Below are 22,643 nucleotides of genomic sequence, written 5' to 3' on the forward strand. Positions count from 1 at the left end.
CAGTTTGTGCCATCAGTGGAGTGGTGAGTCTGCACCAGGTTTTAATATGCATTTTAAAGATGCCGTGCAAAGTCATGAACCTGTTTAGGGCATGGGTTTAGCATCTAAATAGCTTCTTGAAAGTTTGAAGCAGACTCACTCCCGCACTGCATGGAAGTCACCATCCAACACTATGTACTGTTGTCACTTTGGGCAATTTAGTATCAAGCAATGAGCTACCAGGTAATGAATATCCAGGGGTAGCTGTGTTGGCCATATAGCAAATCCAGTAACAACAAAAATCCCCAAACAGTAATACCTTTAACATGCATATTGTGTATTTAGGTTGGCCCAATAAAGGTATCACTAGTTTGTTGGATTTCAGCTAATGAATGAACTACCTTGCTTAAAAGAAGGAGTGCTTTCCTTGGCCAGAAATTGGGAATTATACACTTGAGAAACAGGGTATCAACTTGGCTAATTTTTAAATTATGGGATTTTTGCGGGGTGGCTAAGCCAAAAAAATTGGTTTTAAAAGCTGGACTTCACACAGGGTACTGGAAAGTTACTTCACATTTAAATGAGAATATTGGAGATAATCTCTTTTGGAAAAGGAAACCATCTTAAACAGCTAGAGTCAGGGATGTACTTCCCTCAGGGCACCTCTCTCCCTCCCTAAGTTAGTTCAAAACAAATAATTTGTTTTTTAATTGTTCTTTTTATGTGAAATGATGCATCAGCAGTCAATGCTCATAAGCTCTGCTGATAGCCTTGCTCTTTGCCTTTTGTCTTCTTCCCAGTGGAGGACAAGGAACTGGGAGAAGGTACAGGAATGAAGGCTGGACACTGGCCAGGAATGTATATACTATTTCTTATATAAAAGTTATGCATCCTTCCCATGGATCCAGCAGTAAAAAGGCTGGGGAGTAGCAAACTGAGTGGTGGAAGATGGTCTCTTTTCTGAAAGCTATAAAGAAGGAGGGCTCCCAGAAATGATACATGAGTCTCTTCCGAGAAATCATTCCTTTTAACATAGCTGGAAATGAGACCCCTGCAGTCCTTCTTTTTTTTCCTCAGCCCCCTACCCCAGACACCTGGATTCCATTCACCTAGTCCAGGGGTGGGCAAATGGTAGCCTGCTAGATGCTGCTGGAGTACAATTCCATGCTCCCTCACCATTCGTTATACTGGCTAAGACTAAGCAAGTTGATGGAAGCTGCAGTCAAATAATATCTGGAGAGCCACAGTTTGCCAACCCCATTACCATAGCCCTAACATGGGCCTTAAACCATAAAGAATAAATGAAAGGGGATCAAACAAGTTCAAGGACCCTTCCAGAGCTCTCTGATTGAATCTATACTGCAAAATTAATGTAGTTTGACACTGCTTTAGCTTCCATGGCTCAGTGCTATGGAATTCTGAGATTAGTAGTTTTGTAAGATATTTAGCCTTCTCTGCCAGTGAGCTCTGATATCACAACAAACTACAAATCCCAAGATTACACAGGGTGGAGCCATGCAGTTAAAGCTGTGTCGAACTGTATTAATTCTGCAGAGTGGCAGTAGTTTTTACCCTCTGTTCTGAAGAGACAGTAACAAGTGTAAAATATCTCTTAAATAGCTAAAGGGCGGGGGGGAGGGGGAGGTTGCCCGGCTTCTTTAAAAAGCTGCTTTCAAACACAGGATAAGAATCTGCTCCTAATTTTGGCATGGCACATGTCAGAAGAATGGCTCAGGGCCTATCCAGCTCTAAGTTGTGAGACGAGTCATGATGGACAAAAGGACTGCTAGTATCAAGCAAAGGGGCTCTGCTACTAATATGCCAAAGCAATATGCCATATGGAGAGTGGAAAGGAAAAAATAATAATCTGTGTCTGGGAGCATATCTACAGTTAGCAGTTTGATATCACTGTATCTCTGGGGGTTTGTTTTTTGATAACACCCAGTAGGAACAGAGTCCACACAACCTTATTCTTTGTAGACTTGTTGTAATCCCAGAAGAGTTTGATGCTTTAAAGCAAATATGGGAAGAACATTTACCTCCATAGATGTGGCTGGACTTCATTTCCCATCAGCCTTAGCTAGTACAATCCATGATGTAGGATGATGGGAGTTACTGACAACATCTGGATGACCACTGGATTCCCACCCCTTCATGATAGTTTATGGGGGGAAATACACTGATGGACCATGCAAAAAGTCAAGACCTGTATGATGTAAACTAAGGTCAGACCCTATGAGCACGCTCTCCTAACTTTTAGTAACCAGGAACATTGATGCCTTCATGCAACTGAGCAGAAACATCACAGACATTATGACACAAGCAACAGACAACCACAAAAGGCTACTTTGATGTTTCCCCTCCTGATTTACCTTTTTGTCCATGCTCCCTGAACGTGGTGCATGGTGCATGGTAAAATCTAAACAGCAGTTCTCATTCTAGCACAAACTGTTAACTTTCTTTGCTTCCCCATACTTTAAGGTTGTGGGCTACATCTCTTCAAGACAACTGCTCAGATGGCAGTTTTCATCACTATAATTACTGCTTTGACTTGCAAATTCAAACAGCATTTCTCTATTATCAGTGTATTTCCTAGTAATTACTTTCAATTACCACAAATTTTTATTCCTTAGCTGAATGCAGTATCTTTTATTTTCCTGGTACATTTTGATTTCCAAATCTATATATGCGCCTGCTGTTGCAGTTCATATCATTTTGGGGCAGTGCCTTATGATACAAGCTAGGGTTAACTTTGCTTGCTTTTGCAGCCCACTGTCTATCCCCATGGCATTGCCAGTTCCAGTATCACCTGGTGCAAGGAAGAAGGGATGCAGGGGGCATCCTCGTGATTGCAGCAGCCTCCTCATGAGGAGACCACCACCACCAAGGGGAAGCAGGGCAGAGTGCACTTGGTCTTGTCCTTCCCTGAAATAGCAGTAGCTCCTCATGAGGACCTGCTGCTACTGGAGGGAAGCAGGGCCAGGCACTCTCCCTCCCAGTGTGAGAAGGGCCCAATCGGATGCCACCCCTCTTTTTGGATGTCAGCCAGTGTGGGTCACAGAAGTGCACCCCCTAGTGATGCTACTGTCTGCCCCATGTTTAATTTCTCCCATTATCCAATAAGTCTTCAAGAAAACTGGTCAGCCTCTTTCATCAAAACCTATTTTTAAAAAATGTCTCAGCTAATAAACCTTTTGCACTATTGATGTAAGACGCATTGGAGTCTTCATATGGTCTGCTTTCTCTACCTGGCCGCCATAAAAATTTCAATTCTTTAAAACCTATTTAGTGCTATTATTATACTTTTTCTCCTCATTCTCTCCAGGATGTTAGTACAAGTTGAATCTCTCTTATCTGGAATTCTGAAATACCCCAAAATTCAAAACGTATTTCATGGGTGGCTGAGATAGTGATACCTTTGCTTTCTGATGGTTCAGTGTACACGGACTTTGTTTCATGCAAAAAATTATTTAAAATATTATGTATAAAATTACATCCAGGTTATGTGTATAAAGTATATAAGAAACATAAATGAATTTCATGTTTAGACTTTGGTTGCATCTTCAGGATATCTCCTTATGTACTGTATATACAATTATTCAAAAAAAAAAAAAAAACACTTCTGGTCCCCAGCATTTTGGATATGAGAGACTTAAACTATGCTATTATTCTAAGTTGCTATAATTATATTGCTGTGCTTTTCACTCCATGCTACGTCCTGTATAAAAGGAGTCACTCAAAAAGACTGAAGATGGAGAAAGTGTGTGTGTGCATTTGTGTCCGCACATGTGAGTGAGGTTGAGGGAGGGAGGGAGAGAGAGAGAGAGAGATCACTCCACCAACACAGCATTTGCAGACTAGTGGTTTTATAGCAATCATGCTAAAGTTCTAGAAATATTTTGAAGTTAATGCAATAGTGCTAAATTTCTTTAATTTTTTTCTAAAAGTAAAGTTGCAAAACAGCAGGGGGAGGGGAATGAGATCACATGAGGACATGAACTGGAAGCAAACTGGGGAGGGGTACAAGGGGTACTTCAGCCACTAAAATCTAGACTAACTTCAGTCACCCAGAGGGCCTTTTCCATGGCAGCTCCGAAGCCATGGAATGACCTACCAAAGGAGATCCACAACATTTCTACTCTTACAGTCTTTAAGAAGGCTCTTAAGACGGATCTCTTCTGGCAGGCCTTCCCTACCTAGTTCCACTCCCCATTTACTGTGACTTATGTCACTCTGTCCACCAATTCTTCTCTTAAATTTAATGAGAAGAATTAAATTTAAATTAATTAAAATAAAATCCTTGCCTCAACAAGAAGAGCCCTCCCTCCATCCTGTCACCATCAGACCTGGAAGGGAGTGAAAAAGAGAGGCCCGATTTCCATCAGGCCTAACTGTGAATGTACAGTCTGTCCTTGCCTTACGCGGGGGATCCGTTCCGGATCCCGCCGCATAAGGCGAATTCCGCCTATGCTCGAGCCCCATTGGAAACAATGGGGCTCGTGTGCGGCAGCATGGCGGTGCGGGAGCACGCGGGGCGCAACGGACACGCGCCCATTCAGTTGAATGGGACGCGCCGCCCCTTCCACCCCGCACACGCCCCGCGGCTTGAGCGCGTATGCTCAAGGCCGCATATAGCGCGCCCGTGTACTCACTTCGCTCTCTTCAATTTTATTGTATTTTATTTATTTTTTGCATTTTATTCTCTTTATTTTTATTGTTTTAATCCGCCCAGATTCCTTGTGATTGGGCGGGCTATAAATTATTATTATTATTATTATTATTATTATTATAACAAGGGAGTTGGCCGTACCCATACTGAATGCCACAACCCACATCACAAGCAAGATGCCCACAAATAGACCAAAATAGGATGCCTTTTTATTGTAGGTTTTTTTTTAAAATCAGGATAACATTTGAACCAGAAAAGAAAGCTGAGAAGTGGCTTTCTCCTTGCCTCTTCACATGCTGTTGTAACACTTCCATTTTCTTCCTGAGGAATACAGTTGTAAAAATGTGCCTTTTGTCAAATGATTTTTTCCAGTATGACATAAGATACGCTTTTACGACTGTCTCCTTCCGGAAGAGAACAAACGTGCTTTGGAGCAAGGACGTACCCGGGGGGGGGGGGGGGGTTGGGGGGGTCGGAACCCCCCCTATCAGGCCCTGGGGGCATTCAAGCTCCTTCCTCCCCCCTCCCCTCCATTAAAACCACAGCGAGGGAACAGAGGAAAGACAAAACAAAAGTTCCTCTTTTCCCTCTCCGTGGCTTTAATGGAGGGGGGAGGGAGGAGGGAGGAGGAAGAGAGGGAGGGGGAGAGAGAGAGAGAGAGAGAGAGAGAGAGAGAGAGAGTCCCTATGACTCGCTTTCGTTTCCTTCAGAGTCCGGCTTCCTCCTCCTCCTCCTCCTCCTCCTCCTCCTCCTCCTCCTCCTCCTCCTCTCCTCCTTCCTCCCTCAGGGAGAACTGAAGAAAAGAAGGAAAAGGTGACTTCTAACTTTTAGCTGTTATATCCATGTACAATATAGTAGTATAATAATAATAATATCCCTTACCCAAAATGCTGAGGATTAGATGTATTTTGGAGTTTGGAGTTTTTCAGAGTTTGGTATATTTATATACAGTATTATGTCTAATGGGATATTATACTGGGAGATGGGATCCATGTATGTCTCATATGCATCTCATAGACATAGACTGAAGGTAATTTAATGCACAATATTTTTAAAATAATGTTGTGCTGCTGCATACTGAGCTTCAGCAAAACCCTGAGACCACTATGCCTTGTATAATTCAATAATTCAGTAATTGATCTAAACCTTCAGGATTTCCAAGTTTCCTTGAGTTGGGGGTCAGACCAGATGCTCTCAGGGTTAGTTTGAGGTTTTGGAAGTCCAGAGAAAGGAGACTCAGGCTCCACTCTGGACATTTCTCCTGAGAATGGACTCATCTTTTCAAAAACAGTCATTTCTGGATTTTTGCAACAACAAAAAAGATGAGGGACTGTGATGCAAAAAGGCAAGAGGCTTCCTTCCAGCCTTGTTTTTTCTCTTTTTTAAAACACAAATAGTATAAAATACAATTAGCTGGCCCTTTTTCAGCATGTCAATGGGGATGCTTTGATGGAGAGTTCCTGCATGGCAGAATGGGGTTGGACTGGATGGCCCTGACAAAGAAGACTAAATGTCTCACAAAACTACAATACCCAGATATTGTTGTTGTTGTTATTTTCTTATATCCCGCCTTTCTCCCAATATACAGACTCAAGGTGGTGATTTTGCATAGCATTAATCTATAGTATATCTTTCTACAATGTAGATGGACACCTCCATTACATAATTTGTTGAGGATGCTTTGACTGGGAGTTCCTGCATGGCAGAATGGGGTTGGACTGGATCAGGGCCCTTCTTGGGGTCTCTTCCAACTCTATGATTCCATGATTCTATAGCACTCTGAGCCTACTGTGATTTTAATAGTTTTTAAATGTATAAAGGTATAAAGTCTTATAATGTAAGCCATGCACTGATGGACTATTGCACTATAATTTTGTATTGATTGATTTTATACCCTGCCTTTCTCCCAAAATAGGATTCTCTTAAAGGGGTTTGTTTAATATAAAAAGAAAGGAACGTATAATGGCTTGGAATTAAAAATTATGGTAGATAGATAGGTCTTGTAATTAAAAAGTGTGTGTGTGTGTCTATCTCAAAATTAAAAATCCCTCTTGGAAGTGGGAATGAAATGTGTGGATGCAGCCTGGGTTCGTAGCTCAACTCAGATGTTGGAATACAGTGTCTCAAAGCATGAGCAGAGTGTCTCTGAGCATGAACAGAGTGGCTGCCGCTCATTGCTTGAGCAGCTGCACTTTGCTTTATCGAGCTGAATTTATCTGATGTAAACACCTTCAGAGGAAAGACTCAGTTTGCATCTGCACTGAAAAAATAATCCAGTTTGATGCCACTTTAACTGCACTTGGCTCCATGTTGTGAAATGCTGGGATTTGTAGTATGTTGTGGCACCTGACAGATGACTCAACTACAGTTCCCAAGATTCCATTGCACGAAGCCATAATGGAAGTTAAAGTGGTGCCATCAAGGTGTCGAGGGTAAACGCTCGACACTCTTTTTGTGTCTTGGGGGGGGCTCTTAGCCTCTCAAAATGGTGGCACTTAGTCTTGACCCCCCCCCTTCCCAAAATCCTGGCTACGTCCTTGTTTGGAGGCATGAGGAGCGGAACAGAAAAAGCTGCTACTCTCCAGCTCTGTTTTGTCTTTCTTTTCTCATGCGATAAGGCATGTCATTGAATGGTGGGGGAATAACAAATCACCAATCTGATGAGGCATTGATCTGCCTTCCATCAGCTCAAGGTACTGTATACTTGTGCTAACTAGCACTAACAAGAGAGGATCAGTAACTGATGAAACTGGTGCAAAATCCATCTCCTTGAAAATTACTGTCTATCCTAATACCATCACAACAATAGTCAGGCATCTCTACTACCCAAGATTTCTGAGCCCTCCTCTGAAGACACTTCCCTCTTCCTTTCAGGCAGCAGGAAGAGGAAGGCAAAAGGGAGAAGTGGCTAGATTTGCTGTCAGGTCACCCTGGGGAGGGGACAAGTCTACCATGTTTCATTCATTCCCAAAACAAAATGCATAATAAAGGAGCCCATCCGCTTCTTAAAACCAAAATGATAGATGTGTCACTAGGGAGGTGCAAATTGCACCAGGTGACACACCAGAGGAGGGTGTTACCCAGAGGTATTGGCATGGCTACTAGGCAAGCGAGAAAGGGCATCAGCTCACTATCCCATTTGTCCAGCACCATACAGGACCCTAAATAGGCCCTCCAGAGACTGCAGCACCGCCCCCCTCAGTAGCGGTGGCTGGGGGGGTACCACACTGGACCCTGAAGACCTTTCTGAGGGGGTTGTCTTCAGGGTCTTAAGCAACTTTCCGAGACCAAGAGTAGCTATGCTAGATTGTGAAAAGGTGCAGCAGGGGCTGCACTGCCACCTCCCTCAGCAGTGGTATGGGCAGGTGACTATGTGTTTGGGGGTGAAGGCAAGGCAGTTTAACCCCCCCCCCCCGAACTTGGTTGCACCAACCTCAGTGACGCCATTGCCGTATCCCCACTTTTTGAAGGAGTACACTCTTAGCATAGCTGTTGTTGCTGTGTGCTTTCGTTTCCAATTCATGGCAGCCCTAAAGTGAACCTAGCATGGGGGTTTCTGGGGCTCAGAGGGTGTGACTCATCCATGACCCAGTGGGTTTCCATGGCTGAGTGGGGAGTCAAATCCCAATCTCCAAAGTCCTAGTCCTATGCTCAAACCACTCAGCACAACTGTACCATTTTCTTTTTCCTCCAGTGATTCAAGCTGGTTCTAAAAATGAGTAAGATAGGGGGTGTAAATATGAGAACATGTGTTTAATGCTCTTATTTATGCACTGGGCAATTTGCCTTCAACTGTTTTTCTGCTTTGTTTGTTATTGTAAAATTTCATGCACAAAAAAATCTCAGCTTTCGTTTCTTAAACAATCAAAATATAATCCAGCCAGATTTAAGCACTTCACATGAAATTCTCTGGGAAAATTAAGCCTGTGGTTGGTTACATTTCTCCCAGCAATAACTGCCTTAAAAGCATTTAACTCTTAACTAGGCCATGTTTTAGGATTCTAGAGCTCTGTGTTATAAGGAACATATTAGTATTAAGAACACTGAAACTCTGTGCTAGCTCATATTTGCCCTTCTTCATGGTATTGTATAAATCCCCTCACAGCCCCCCCCCCACCCCTGCATGTTTCCTTCCATTCTACATATTAGCATTATTGAGGAACATGTAGCCCACAGGGCTCAGCCCCCCCTTCCCCCCCTTTTCCTTTTTGGCTTTATAAGGTAACCAAATTTTAGTGGCAAGCAGGAAAACCAAATGTTTTGTTAATCTCAATGGTTTGGAGCTGTAAATATACACATCTACAGCTCAACATAGATTTTTTTTCTACCCTCATTATATTCCTTCTCAAGCACACACACACAATTAAAACTCTAAAACTGAATTCAAATTAAAGCATACTGATTTAGAAACATGAGGAAAACAAGCAGCTATGAACAAATGCCTTCACTTCTATAGAGCACAAAGCTTGCTTCTTCACAATAAGACAGAATATATAGTATGTTCTCTAAAACAGACATAAGAACTGTTGGTGTTTTTTTTAACTCTTTCCTAAGAGATTTACAGATAGGTTTTAAAAACTCACATACCCAATTTCATATCTGCAACTTTCTTAATAACAATATTACTATGCTAGTTCTTCCTAAGTCAAGCTACACTTGGTCATAATTAAGCCACTTACAGAACTGTTTCTCGTGGATGTCTTCTTCTGGCCACCTGAACAGTTTATGTGGGCAATATCTATTGCTGTTCTCCTTACAGTTGTTCTCCTAATAGTTATGCTTTACTGTATAACAGCCTACTGTTACTCAGCCCTGCAAAACTGAGGATCATAAAAATGGAATTTGGCATTCTAAATCCAAAAATGACCTCAGATTTGCTCCATCACATACAGTTTTTTTCACAGCTTGTTTTGCTATTTCTATGTTGCAATGTGTGACTGCATGAAATGATCCTATAAAGAATTATTTTGCAAAGAGTAAGAAAGGGGCTAAAGTGTTCTAATAGACTTTCTAAACACTTTAATTCATTGATAAAATACAAAAAAAAAACCTCTGTTCAAAAGCTTTAAAAGAAACCACACTGAAACTTAATCAAAGATGAGTAACAACTGAATATATAAAAATATTGAATTTCTGAAAGAACTGTGTGTGTCATAACATTTGCATTGTATTTTTTGAAGTCAGCACCCAAAATTACATTACAAACAACTACAATATTGAAACAGGGTTTTGCATTGCAGGCCTGTGTTATTAGAGCAGCTTTTGCTGTTTGAGAGCAATAACACCCAGGAGTCTTAATTTCACGTATCCTCTGGGCAAGAGGGAGCAGGAGAGTGACAAAACACAACATAAGGGGAAAACAACAAAAAACTAACTAAAAATAAGTACTGAGGGAAGGAGAGGGGCAAGAGGAAGAAACCACTGAGACGGGCACACCAACACCTTACAAACCTAAGTAGCTATTCTGGGCCACATCTCCAACATTCCCGGGGACCCGTTCACTGGGCTCTGGAGTTTTATAGACCAGCTGGTCAGGGTCTGAGCTATCAATGTTTGTCACAAACAATATCCCTGCAAGGCCAATGGAAGGAAAGAGAGAAAGAGAAAGAGGATTAGCAGCATGAGAAACTTTGGCACCCAGGCAGGGAAGCACCACAGAGCATTGGACATAGTCAGAGACTAGCAGGGCTTGGGTCAGACTCACAAACAGTGCCAAAGAGTGGACCTCTTCCAGTCCCACCTATGATCCCCTCTGTGAACAATGGTTTCCCCATGTTTCACTTCTCAAGGTCAAGATAATAAAACACCTGCTTATTGAGGACTCCACAAAAGTGGGTTACTTTTCCAATCTATATCTGTTCAGGGAATATTGATTATATTTATGACTCTGCTTCAAGCTATAATTCTCCTCCCACCCCTGGCTGGGTATAGTTAGCTTCAAGATCTGACTAGCACCCAGCCCTGTGTTGATCTGCTTGATTGCTCTGTAGTGCTTGCCCTGCTGGGCACAACCCCATACCAAGGTAGCTGTTGGCAGGCAAGGGGATGAGTGAGGGGTCCTGGTCCTTTTCTCCCCCGGCTTCATACGGCCCGTCGTCGTAGTGACTCAAATCCAAGCCACTCAGCTCTGCCCGCATAGTCCCTGCCAAACCAAACTCCTGTTAGTGATTGGCAGGAAGGTGGGGTTGTAGGGAGATACCCAGCCTCACAGCACAGCAAGAGACCCATGCCTTTTGGTGAAGAAGTACGTACTTCAGTTTGTCCCCCTATCTCAAATGAGATCTGATGTAGCACCTGATTTATTCAACTGGTTTATTCAGTTTGTCCCTCTGTCTCAAATAATATCCTCCCACTTCCAGATCAGGGTCCTACAAGTGGTAAAGAGGATATACCTATGAAAATCTCTCACACCACACACAATAGATTTGGTTTTCAACAATTCAAACATTTTCCCTGCTCAGTAGGGAGGTGAAGTTCAAAACTGTCACTTACTCCACTAAGCTTTTCCTTGGTGTAGTTGCAAGGGGACAGGGTCAACACAACGACCGGCCAGTGAGGAAGCTATGATACAATCAATGAGCATACCCAGTGTCTCTCCCACCTCAGACAGAGAAGCCTGTCTGACGCTCAGTATTGGTTGTGTTGGGGAAAGGCTGTAGCTAAGGGACAAAGCATATGATCTGAAATGCAGAAGATCTCAGTTCAGTCCCCAACCTCTCTATTAGGGTGGGTAAGGGGTTTCATCTGAACCCCTGGAGAGATACTACCAATCCATCTACCAAGTAGATAAGACTAGTGGAGTGTCTCAGACTCCTGCGTTCCTATTACTGGCAAAGAAGGCATATTTCCAAGGCAAAGATGTGGATATCTCACCATAAAGGCAAGAGTAGTGCCAATGGCTACAATCCATTCATACATTTGGGTAACAGGTAGACCTTCACTGTTCTACTTAAAACTATTGTAGCTTTAAGCTGGGATGGAAAACCCAAGTGGTATCCACTTTGTTTAATACCCCTTGAGCTGGGCACATGTTTGCTTACCCTTCCAGTTGTAGGTGCCAGGTGCTCCAAACAGAATATAATGCCTGTCTGCTGTAAAGCCAGTTGCCAACCCCTGTTGGCAGAAGCCAAAACGATCATGCCCCTGTGGTCGCCCTTCACAAAACTTCCACTCGCCACCATCAGATTCATCAGCAACTTGCAGACCCTCACTGAGCACATAGCAGCGGCCAATTACATCCCTTGTCTCCAAAGGTTCATTGACCCGGTTCCGTACTTCATACAAATGGGCACAGGTCTGGGATGCATGAGAAAGAACAGGACAGAGTGGATTAGAAAGCATATCACTTTGGTATTCAATTCTGCACAAAGCTAATCTGTAAAGCAAGGGTAGGAAAGCCTGAATTCCTCCTAGATTCCCCATTTCCTTGGTTGTCAAATTTGCCACTGTAAAATCACTCTATGAGTGGATAAGGATGCATCTCTCTTCATCAATTGTATTATTTGAGGCCTCAGGTGGAGGTATGCAAGGGTGTTTCCAGATGGAAGTCTCCCAGCACTAACCAATATGAAGACAATGAGAGCTGTTCCATCTTTTCCTCCTTAGTGGATTTTATGTGGAAAGATGGGAAGAGTTGTACAAAAAGACAGGAAGGATACACATGGGAGAAGATACTGTCTGAATATCTCTTCTGATTCTATGAATGAGATACAATAAAAGCCAGGTCAGAAACCACCCAGATAGCATGGCAACCACACAGGAAGCAGACTGAGGGATGTGGGGGGGCAAGGTGTCTCCAACCCAGGGTCAGTCTTGAAGACAGAAGGTGGCACTGAAGCAGAAATCCACTAGACAGGCAGGTTGTGTTGACCAAGCATGGATAGAGGACCAGATTCCTTGCCAGTATATATAGGCCCGTCCAGTCTAGAGGTGTGTCCTTTGCAGGGATGTTGCCCCGAGAAGGTTTGGAGATTGAAGCACAGACAGATGGCTGCACACAGCTCATTTGACCAAGTTCAGCTTCAGACCATGAGACTCCTAATACCCACTCTGGATCCCTTGACACCATGTTTGAATTCTCCTCTATAACAAAAGTCTTCTTCTGCCAAAAGTTTGTATTTTTTGTTAGAAAAGCATACAACACTCCTCTCATATGACATGCACCTGAAGAAATGAGCTGAAGTCCACAAAAGCTTATGCTGGTAGGGCTTGTTGGCTTTAAGGAGCCAAAAAACTTGTTGATTTTTGTTTTAACCTTAGTCAGGAATAATTTGTTCACATGAGTTACCAGAGTAGGACTTTTTTTCACCTTCACCCCTCTCCAGGGTCCTTCAGATTCATTATAATGAGAAAAGGGGAATTTCCTCTCTAAAATGTAGAGATGTTTCAGATAGCATCACATTATTTTGTAAGCTCCTACTTAGGCCTGTTACAGACTGCCAAAATAAAGCTGTTTCGGGTCTCTTTGGAGGTATGCTGTTTAAATGATGCATGGGTCCTAAGAGTCCGGAGGTTGCGCCAAAGCCACACTCCATTCCTAAGCACTGGAGTGCAGCTTTGATGCAGCTTCTGGATTCTTAGGATGCATGCATCATTTAAATAGCATACTTCCAAAGAGACCCGAAGCAGCTTTATTTTGGCAGTCTGTAACAGGCCTTACATGGCAAAAATGGGGGAACATACCCCCTTGTACCTGAGAGGAGTGTGTGCAATACAGAAGAAGTAGCCTCCCCCGCCCCCGAACATTTTATAGCAAGCAAAGGGGTCCCATCTCCCACTCTAAAGGGGAGAGCAGGATACAATTATTCTTAGCAATCCAGGTCCAAAGGGGTTAAACAGAATGACCACCCACCCAGCCAGCCATGGCCACTGACCACAATCTTGCCGCCGGGGCCCTGACTCTTGACGGTGACTCCCAGCCATTGGTTCTCCTTACTCTCCTTCTTCAGGTCAACTGCAAGATATGAATGAGACAGAGAAACTGTCAATCTCAGTTTAAGAAATGGATTCTCTTCCATTGCCAAGGACACAGACAACTCGCTTCTCTCCTAATATGGTAGTCTAGAAGTCCATTTAGTGCCTCATAGGATAGGCCAATTAAGAACCAAGCTATACATGTAACATAAGAGATCCATGGTTAAAGACATTTGAGTGCATGGAACCCTATTAGGGTTAAAGTCACAGAACTGAGGAACAGGCATTATCACTTCCCCCATAAGCCTTTTATTCAATTTAAATCCCCTCAAAACATTAATCATGGACAGGAGAAACACATACAAGTAAAACACTAGCAGCTGTCCCTCCTTGGCTAAGAGCAGTTCTAGAGGGGGCAACATGGATTTGGGGCTACAAGATAAGGGGAAGAGTTAAATCATCATAATACCATTGCTTCAATACTGATTATAAACCCACAATGAGATGGTTGGTTTCAAGAAAAAGGCATTTGGGAGACCCATTTGAAGATCACCTCATCTCATGCAGTTCAGTCCTAAGAAACAGAGCATTCTCTGAAGTTATTTCTAATAATATACGTAGTTAGAAAAACAGAATGAGGTGCCAACTAACACCTATTATGTGCTAAAACAAAGAAAGTAATCCAAGCAGTGGACACTTCAACTACACTTAGAGCTTTATCACATTACAACAGAATGACGGCATGCTGGCACAACAGCACCGGCAGCAAGCCTGCTGTACTGCACGATGCATATGTGTCCTGGCATCGTACCATTGTGGCAAATCCACATTTTTGACTGTTGTGAATAATCAGTTAACGGCTACCTCTTGCACTACAAAACAGTTGGTTTTTTTGGGTGTGGAAGTCTGATCCCGCTTTCTTCCATGAGAATCCCATGACTGGGTGGGATGTGGGCAGGTTGGGGGATGGCCACCTAGTACTCCCTCAGAATTCCCCAGGAGATTTGAGCTGGTAGTACACAGACTACGTCCAGTGACTGTGACAGGAAGATCACATCGGTATGTTTAAACCCTCACAGTGGTGAAACACTATAACACTGTAATGCCACGACAGCAAAGCACTCCCTGAAATACTAAAGTATGCACTGTAAAAAATTTTTTAATAAAAAGCAGTTCACAGAGGCATTCAGACAAAAAGGTGAGGACAAGCTGTTTCATCTGCACATGAAATAAATAAATGGCAGGAGCAATGTGATCACCTTCTCTTCCTATTCAACCTCTTTGTGATGAAACAGCTACGTGCTGTTATAACATCTTTCCAGTATGCCGGCATACAAGCAAAAAAGAAAATAAAGATGTTGGGGAAGGACCAATCATGAAGCTAAGGGGCAGGATAGGGGAAGAGGCTGTGATGCTGTACTGTGCCTGTACTGCAGAAGCGAAATCCATTTGTGGAGTGTTTTAATTACAAGATTACTGTGGAAATGAAGCAAGGTGCAGTATACAGTCGGACCTCTTTATTCACAGATTTTTTTATCCATGGATTCAAGCATCCACAGGTTGAAAATATTTTTAAAAAGCATAAATTCCAAATAGCAAACTTTGATTTTATGTAAGGGACACAATTTTACTTTAATGGGACTTGAGCATCCAATGGTTTTGTTATTCATGAGAGGGAGGGGGGGGGGTCCTGGAACCAAATCCCAGCAGAGAACAAGGACCCACTGTAATTCGTTTCCATCCCATGAATCTCTGCAGCAGATCTGGAGCGGATCAGCATGCCATAAAGGTAAAGTGCAGCAAAGTTCTTACAGATTTCTCAAACCAAGCCAAGCCAAAGTAAGGTATTTTGGCACCTGAAGCAAAAACAAACAGAATTCTGCAAATGCCTTTCTCCATCCCTGGTTATTAGGAAGAAAGGAATAAAAGAACCTCCAAATAATGAACTATTTATGCTTGTGCTAAATTTCTGAAACATAAAGTGCTGAGGAGAAAACCTGTCCATAAATCACACAATTTGAGCCACCAGTGGCTGCACATGGAACCAACTGCTCAATAATGTTCACACATTCCAAATTCCAAAAGTCTTCTGCCCCACCCCATTAGAAAAGTAGTGTTTTGCCTTTAAACCAGTTTGTTTATATATAAACAGGGTCATGCTCCTGGAAATCTCCTTGGAAGCATTAATCTATTTGTAAACAAAGATGTGTGAGGAGCAACCACTTTGTTTAAAGAAAAATAGTGCTTCTAAAAGAAGAATGCAGCCTTTTTCACCTCTGCTGTAGCAATTCAATAGCAAGGAGTATAGCGCTGATGGACTGGGGGGCAATCCTGGAACTTGCTGACTCCTTCGGATGACCAGCTCCTGAAATGTGCAGGCCCCTTCTCTACTCTCAGACCATGAGAGCAAGAGGCAATAACAACATTGTGATACATACATGTTCAATGACCTTCTTTTTTCTGATTCTTGTTTCACATGTTCTGGGCCAGAGTACTGGCACTACATGAAAAGAGGCTCCAGATGCATAGCTTGCCTTGGGTCAGGGTGACCAGTTGCCCTCCTTTTCCAGGATGTGTCGTACATTTCACCCTTCTGTCCAGGAAGAATTTCAAAATATCCTCCAGTTTGAGTATGATTAAGAAGTATGAATTTACATTTATATTCATGTTTATGGATTTTATTTGGTAATGCCCTATATTTTTCTTGAATATCCTACACTGTGCAGTATCTTGTCGTCCTTTGCGGTTATGGCATCTGATGACCCTGGCCTTGATCTCAAATGAAGCCATACATAGAATGTAAGAATGGAGCTTCTGGTTTAGATATTGCAGCAGTAGTAATCTAAAAAGTATAAACTCGGGGAAGAATCATGTCCAATTTAGATTTGAAATGACCTCTGTTTAACCCTGATCCAAATTGGACACTGAATGACAGCCTGGGAAGGGGGTTGTTTTCATCCAAACAAATGTAACTACATAGGTTCCTTACCTCCCTCATCAATAGCCAGGCGTTTGCAGTCATTAGTCTCATGAGTCAAGGGACAGGCATACAAGCCACCCGTCCTGTTGGCCTTTTGATCTGGCAGGGCAGCAGCCTGTGGTGCTCCCACCAACAACCTGAAAGAAATGTAACAGAGAATTCAGGGGATTAAGATCTTAGCGGAGTGCATACAGGGAGAAGGAAATGGCAGTTTCATGGCTGTTTCTTGGAATCCCACTGGTATTCTCATTGTATCCAGGTTCTTTTGCATCAGGCCTCAATACCAGTTTTTCCCCTTCCGTGGAAGAATGGTGATCTGTGCATATTTGGTATGCATTTTTTCCAAATATATGTATTTTTATGCATTTTTTTCTTAACATACACATATTTTTACACATTCCCCTCCACTGGCTAAAGTGTCTTTGTGTGCCATCTTCAAACATATGCATTTTTAAGGTTTTTGCACATAAGTACATATAATTTAAAAAAGAATAGAAAAAAAACACCCAAAGTCTCCTGAATTATTACTACACTGCTGTGTGTGTATTCATTTATTGCCCTTTGTGAACATGAGATTTTTTTATTTCATTTTTTAAAAAGAAACACATTTCTAATCTCTCTGACTACAGAGTCAGAAACTGAACATTTAGAAAACAGAGTTTTAAAAAAAGAAGAGACTGAACAGGACAGCCTGTTGTCAAATAGTTCAGCTTCAGTCCCTCTGCATAGTTCCACATAGTGTAGCTCTTTATTTCCTTGAAGAATGAAAGATATCCCTTAGGTTGCAACACTAAGCACATCTACCAGAGAGCAAATTCACTTGATTTGAATTTAAGTAGATGTATGCATAAGGTTAGGTGTGTGTGCCTAAATGTGCACATACCAGTCTATACACTCAAAATGAGGCCATTGCCCTCCAAATAAGAATTCTCCCTCCCACCCAATGAAATTTGCCTTCAGGTCCCAAATTTCTAACCTTTCAGTGACTTGATACTTCAGTTGAACCTTTAAAAGTATAGTTTGGACACTGAAAGAAAAGGGACAAGCACAGCAACCAAGGGCATGCAAACACAATAAATTGAAATATTGTAGATGTGAACAATTCTCAGTGTCTCACTCATTGCCATGCTAGAAATTTGAAGGCTGCAGGAAAATTTCATTGGGGGTCAATACTCTCATTCATTCCTCCCCTGTATGCAGTCTATGTGCTTGCACTGAACACATACGGTCTGTGTTGTATTCAAGTACAATTACCCCTCCCTCTAGACTTTCCTCCTTCTATACCTTTAAGGCTAGGGAGTTGTGTATACTATTTGGAAAGCCCATAACCATCTCAGAAACTGCAGCACAGTTTTCCAGACAGTAGCAACTCCGATAACAGTACACTCACAATGGCGAGACCGGAGCAATCCAAAAGAAAAGGATGGCCCTATGGCAATCACATGTCCTATAGTGCAGAGTATTTCTGACCACATGACTGTGTCCTCACTACTGATCTAGATTTTCCAGGCAAATGCAGGAAAAGGAGTGATTTTTTTTCTGGATTTCATGTAAATGTTTGAGGGACCATTATCTCTCTCCCTAAAGAGAAATGGTGACTATATTCATCATTTCAATGCTAACCCAAATACTTAAGCTTGTTTGTTTGTTTCTTTCAAAAGTCCAAAGACTGGAAATTATAACATTTATTTTAAAACTATAATGTTGAGAGCCAGCATGATATAGTCGTTTGAGTGCTGGACTGGAACTCTGGAGGCCAGGGTTCAAATCCCCATTCAGCCATGGAAACCCCCTCTATGATCCTGGGCAAGTTACTCTCTGTCTTAGGAATCATCTTCACTTGCAAGAATACTCCAGCAGCCTGGAGTAATTTGACCCTGAATTCGCCCCTTACTTCCCACATGGTCCCCATTTGTCACCTGGTATCACTGGTGAGGTCAAAACAAGGCACCTATTGGTGTTATTGATGCTGGGTATCTTGTTCTAACCTCAGACTTGTGTTTGCAGTGGTGGCGGCAGCCAGCTTACAGGGACCACAAGTGAAAAGGTAGCCACAGTTGTCACTGAAAATCCACAACAAATAGTGAGTTATTTAAATGCGAATTGGGGGCAAGAAGTCCCAAATTGGGTGTAGTTGTCATGAAGACGGTCTGGACCCGATTTTAGTTTTTGCTCCTGCATCATGCCAGCAGAACCCAGCAAGCCTGGGTGGAACTTGGGTTTAATCACCAATGCAGTTAAGGCCTTAGCTCCAGAGGAAAGCAGGGTCCAGAGGAAAGCAAACCACCTCTGAACAAAGACTGCCAAGAAAACTGTGTGATAGATTCACCTTAGGGTTCCCATAGGTTGGAAATGATTTAAAGGAAAACAACAACAACTGTTGAATTCTTTTAAAAATGAGTACATTCCACATTTTATGCAAAAAGATTCAGTACCAAAGGAATTAAAATTCTTCTGCAAGAAAAAATGAATTCCATGATTTACAGTCAAATTATGCTAATTTGTAGTTATATTAATTTTTAGTTGGACAGTCATTTTGCAATTTTCTTCTGTCTACAACCTCAACTGACTTCTATTGGTTATGGAGAATTACAAAAAACAATGCCACATGTGAGGCACTGAAGGTGCCTTCTACTGAGCCACAGCATTTGGTCTGACCCTACTTAGGGGTTGTTCCCACTACGATTTAAACCGGATCTTGATCCGGTTTAAATTATGATGGTTCCCACTTAATTCAAATCCCTGAAGCGATTCAGGAAGGGGTGCCATGGTTTTTATCCATTTTTACCCATTTAACCCATGTCAGAAAGATGCTGGTAAATGGGGTGTTTGGGGGGCTCAGTCGATTTATTTGGAAATAAATCGATTCAGCCCAATTGGGAACCAAGCGGAATCGAATCGGATTGTAATCTGACTTGGTTCCCAATGGCAGCGGCTTTCCCGGCCATACTACATAAGATAATCAATTAAAACATGTTGAGATGCAATACAATTATTAACATAGCCAAATCGTTGTCTGTTTCTGTACTGTTGAATCAGGTGTAGAAAATTCTATAAGATCCACTATAAAAGATCAGGTGGATAGGTCTGCTGGAAGAGATCCATCTCATCACCACCTTAGAAGTCTTTAAGAAGGCACTTAAGACAGATCTTTTCCGGTGGGCCTATCCACCTGATCTTTTATAGTGGATCTACACCTGATTCAACAGTACAGAAACAGATGGCGATTTGGCTACATTAATGATTGTATTGCATCTCAGCATGTTTTAATTGATTATCTTATGTAGTATGGCATTGTGTAATTGTATTGTTTGATTATATGGGTTGTAATCCTGCCTTGATCCGCAGGGAGAGGCGAGAAATATAAATTATTATTATTATTATTATTATTATTATTATTATTATTATTACTCCATGCTCGGCCCTCAGTCCTCCATCCTCCAGGCCTGTCTCTCTCCTTCCGCCCCCGGCCTCTCCTCCGCCTCCAGTATGGACAGGAGGACGGAGGGAGACATGGCAGGGAAGCCGCGGCTGTCGCTTCCTGCACCGATTCTTGAAACTGGCACAAACATAGTGGGAACTACGCTGTTTGCTGAACCGTTTTCAGGAATCGGTGCAGGAAGTGAATCAAGAGTTACGTGGGAATGAGACCTTAGCATCCAAAAAACAGGTAAGACTGGGCATGTTCTGGGATCATAACATTCTTCTCATCCAGCTTCAGATATATGTGACTGACGATGCATTTATGTTTTCACACCTTTCACATTTATCTTCCCAGTCTTACAGTATAATCCTGTTCCTGTCTACTTAGACGTAAGCCCAGCTGAGTTCACCTGGCTTTGAGGGACAAAATAAACAAGATGAAAGACAAGCAATATTAATTTAAAGCACATTTAAAGGAATGGAATGGAATGACTGAATGGGAGTAGAAAATGAAGGAAAGCAGAGAGTTTACTGTGGTCTCAGAAGCAGAAACAGCTTTGAGAAGAAAAGAGCAAAGCATAAGATCTACACACCCATACCTAAAAAGGTGGGCTGAACAGGCAGATCAGAGCAAGAAGGGGAGCTGTCCCAGCACAAGGATGATACACAGGAGAAAATAAAGCTATTGGGAAAACACAGCAAAAATATGAAGGCCCACGAGAAGGAAACAAAGATGGATCTACTATGCCACAGAGATTCTCAGCATCCCCATTCAATCCCATTCTCATGACATTAATATGCTTCATTGAAATAACAATTAGTTAAATGGAAATCGAAATCAAATTCTACCACAACTAGAATTTGGAGCAGGAGAGAGAATGGAGGAAGGAGTAGCAGGAAATCTTTCAAGCCTTCCATGAGTATGGGAAAAATGTATGATGTGCACAACTCAACAGGATGTCCAACACCACTGCAAAGCTGACATTCATCACCTGTTGCTGGACATCTACCACAGTTGTCTGTCACCCCTCCCTCCCTTTCCAGCTCCAGGAATTCTTAGCCAAGGACATAACGTGATTTGGACCAACCCCTCAACTCATTTCATGCTTGCCTCTCTGAACAGAGCAGCTTCTGCCTCATAGTCCAACACAGTTGCATGCCAGAGCTAGAAGGTTCACAGGCTGAGAACCATTTTATGAAGCTTGCTGTTTGCTTCTAAGCCATTAAAGTTGTATCTTGTTCTTGTCAGCAGTCACAAAACAATGGCCAGATAAGAACTAGCTAGACTTCAACATCTCTTACCCATTCTGTCATATGCCTATCATAATCAGGATACAGAAGTGACATAAAAGTAGATTTTCTTTCTACTTTCAATGCACATTCATGCAAAACTTAAGGAAACTAATCTATCCTTCTCCAATTGAATATATTACATGTGTAAATTTACAGCGCTTTATAAATAAAGGTTAATAATAATAATAATAATAATAATAATATTAGACTACACTATCTCTAGTAGGCACTGTACCTGAAGGAGAATTCTGGGGGGAAAGCTGGTTGAAACTGCATCTGTGGACATGAATACAGTGCTAGAAAAAATAGTTGTTAATTAAGATGGGATGCAAAGATCTTGTACATGGTCATATACATGGAGTATTAATAGAAAAATATGAAAGATTTCTGAGCCATAAATGTCTAACAGCAAGGCCACATTTTTGCAATTATATTGAAGTACAATTTATGACAAAGGTGGGACTCATCTCTGGACAGTCAGTTCCATCAGTCTTAGCCAGCACAACCAATGGTGAGGAATGGTGGTAGTTGCAGTCCAACAATTTTGGACTATGATTCCCTGTTCTAATTTCTGGTAAGCTATTTTGATTCATTTTGAAAAGCAGACTAAATGCAGGTTAAATAAGCTGTTAGTATTCATATAAAGGTGTATGGCTTATTAAGCACTTCAGGAAACTCTAAGAACTGCAGAAAAGGAAGAACCGATTTCATTCTGTACTTAACTAGAAATGGTTCAAAGTGAGCCCCTGGAGAAAAAAAGTCACACACACACACACACACATCTGTGAGACAGCTATCTTTTGAGGAAAAGCTTTGGACTTTATCAAAAGGGGAAAATCAGGGGAAATTGGGGGTTTAAACAGTCATCTTCCCAGAAAAGTAATGTGATCACTGTGAAAATTTTCATACAACGTTACAATTAAAGAGGACTTATCACAGGAATAACCAGCAACAAATCATTCACAGGGAAATCACGTGAATGATTTGTTGCTGGTTATTCCCTGGTTATTCCTAGGATAAGTCCTCTCTAATCGCAATGTATGTGAAAATCCTCACTGCGATTGTGTGACTTTTGCTGGAAAATGACATTTTAAACCCCTGATTTTCCCCACGTGTGACAAACTCCTGAGTCAGCTGTATGTATCCACAATTTCCTGTTTTTGCTAGACCTATGTCGAAATAGGAGCAAAAAGAGTCTTTCACCCTTCTTGCCTATAATCCATTCAAAAAAGCACTACTCTGGCTCCGCAGCAGTATTCACAGGCCCCAGAGAGAACACTGCCCCTTTTGAGTCCAAACTCTTCGCCAGCCCTTGTGGATGTCAAATCCTTTGGGGAAAGAAGCTTGCAGAGGCTGATCCTTTCTCCCCACACCCAGTTTCCTGCT

The 22,643-nt window shown here is 42.1% G+C and overlaps 2 protein-coding genes across 7 annotated transcripts in view; both read right to left on the reverse strand.

The window, feature by feature from the left end:
* Positions 1 to 22,643, reverse strand: part of MCRS1 (microspherule protein 1) — a 554,896-nt gene that overhangs the window by 59,347 nt on the left and 472,906 nt on the right. The gene's annotated exons all lie outside the window — the stretch shown is intronic.
* ITGA7 (integrin subunit alpha 7) overlaps positions 1 to 22,643 on the reverse strand; it is a 79,197-nt gene that overhangs the window by 26,990 nt on the left and 29,564 nt on the right. For 3 of the 5 annotated variants that reach the window (XR_006101841.1, XM_042448644.1, XM_042448646.1), the window contains exons 2-5: positions 16,551 to 16,678; positions 13,522 to 13,601; positions 11,689 to 11,944; positions 10,668 to 10,790 (exon numbers count right to left, since the gene is read on the reverse strand). Coding sequence is in view for 4 of the 5 variants with exons in the window: in XM_042448644.1 (XP_042304578.1) it covers positions 10,668 to 10,790; positions 11,689 to 11,944; positions 13,522 to 13,601; positions 16,551 to 16,678 (587 nt within the window). In the remaining variant the exon portion in view is untranslated. Of the gene's footprint in view, positions 1 to 10,099; positions 10,220 to 10,667; positions 10,791 to 11,688; positions 11,945 to 13,499; positions 13,602 to 16,550; positions 16,679 to 22,643 lie in introns of those variants that run through there. The other 2 variants (XM_042448645.1, XM_042448647.1) reach the window with 2 other exon arrangements.

The sequence above is a fragment of the Sceloporus undulatus genome, chromosome 2, assembly GCF_019175285.1.
Source record: "Sceloporus undulatus isolate JIND9_A2432 ecotype Alabama chromosome 2, SceUnd_v1.1, whole genome shotgun sequence".
In the NCBI taxonomy this organism is placed as follows: domain Eukaryota; kingdom Metazoa; phylum Chordata; class Lepidosauria; order Squamata; family Phrynosomatidae; genus Sceloporus; species Sceloporus undulatus.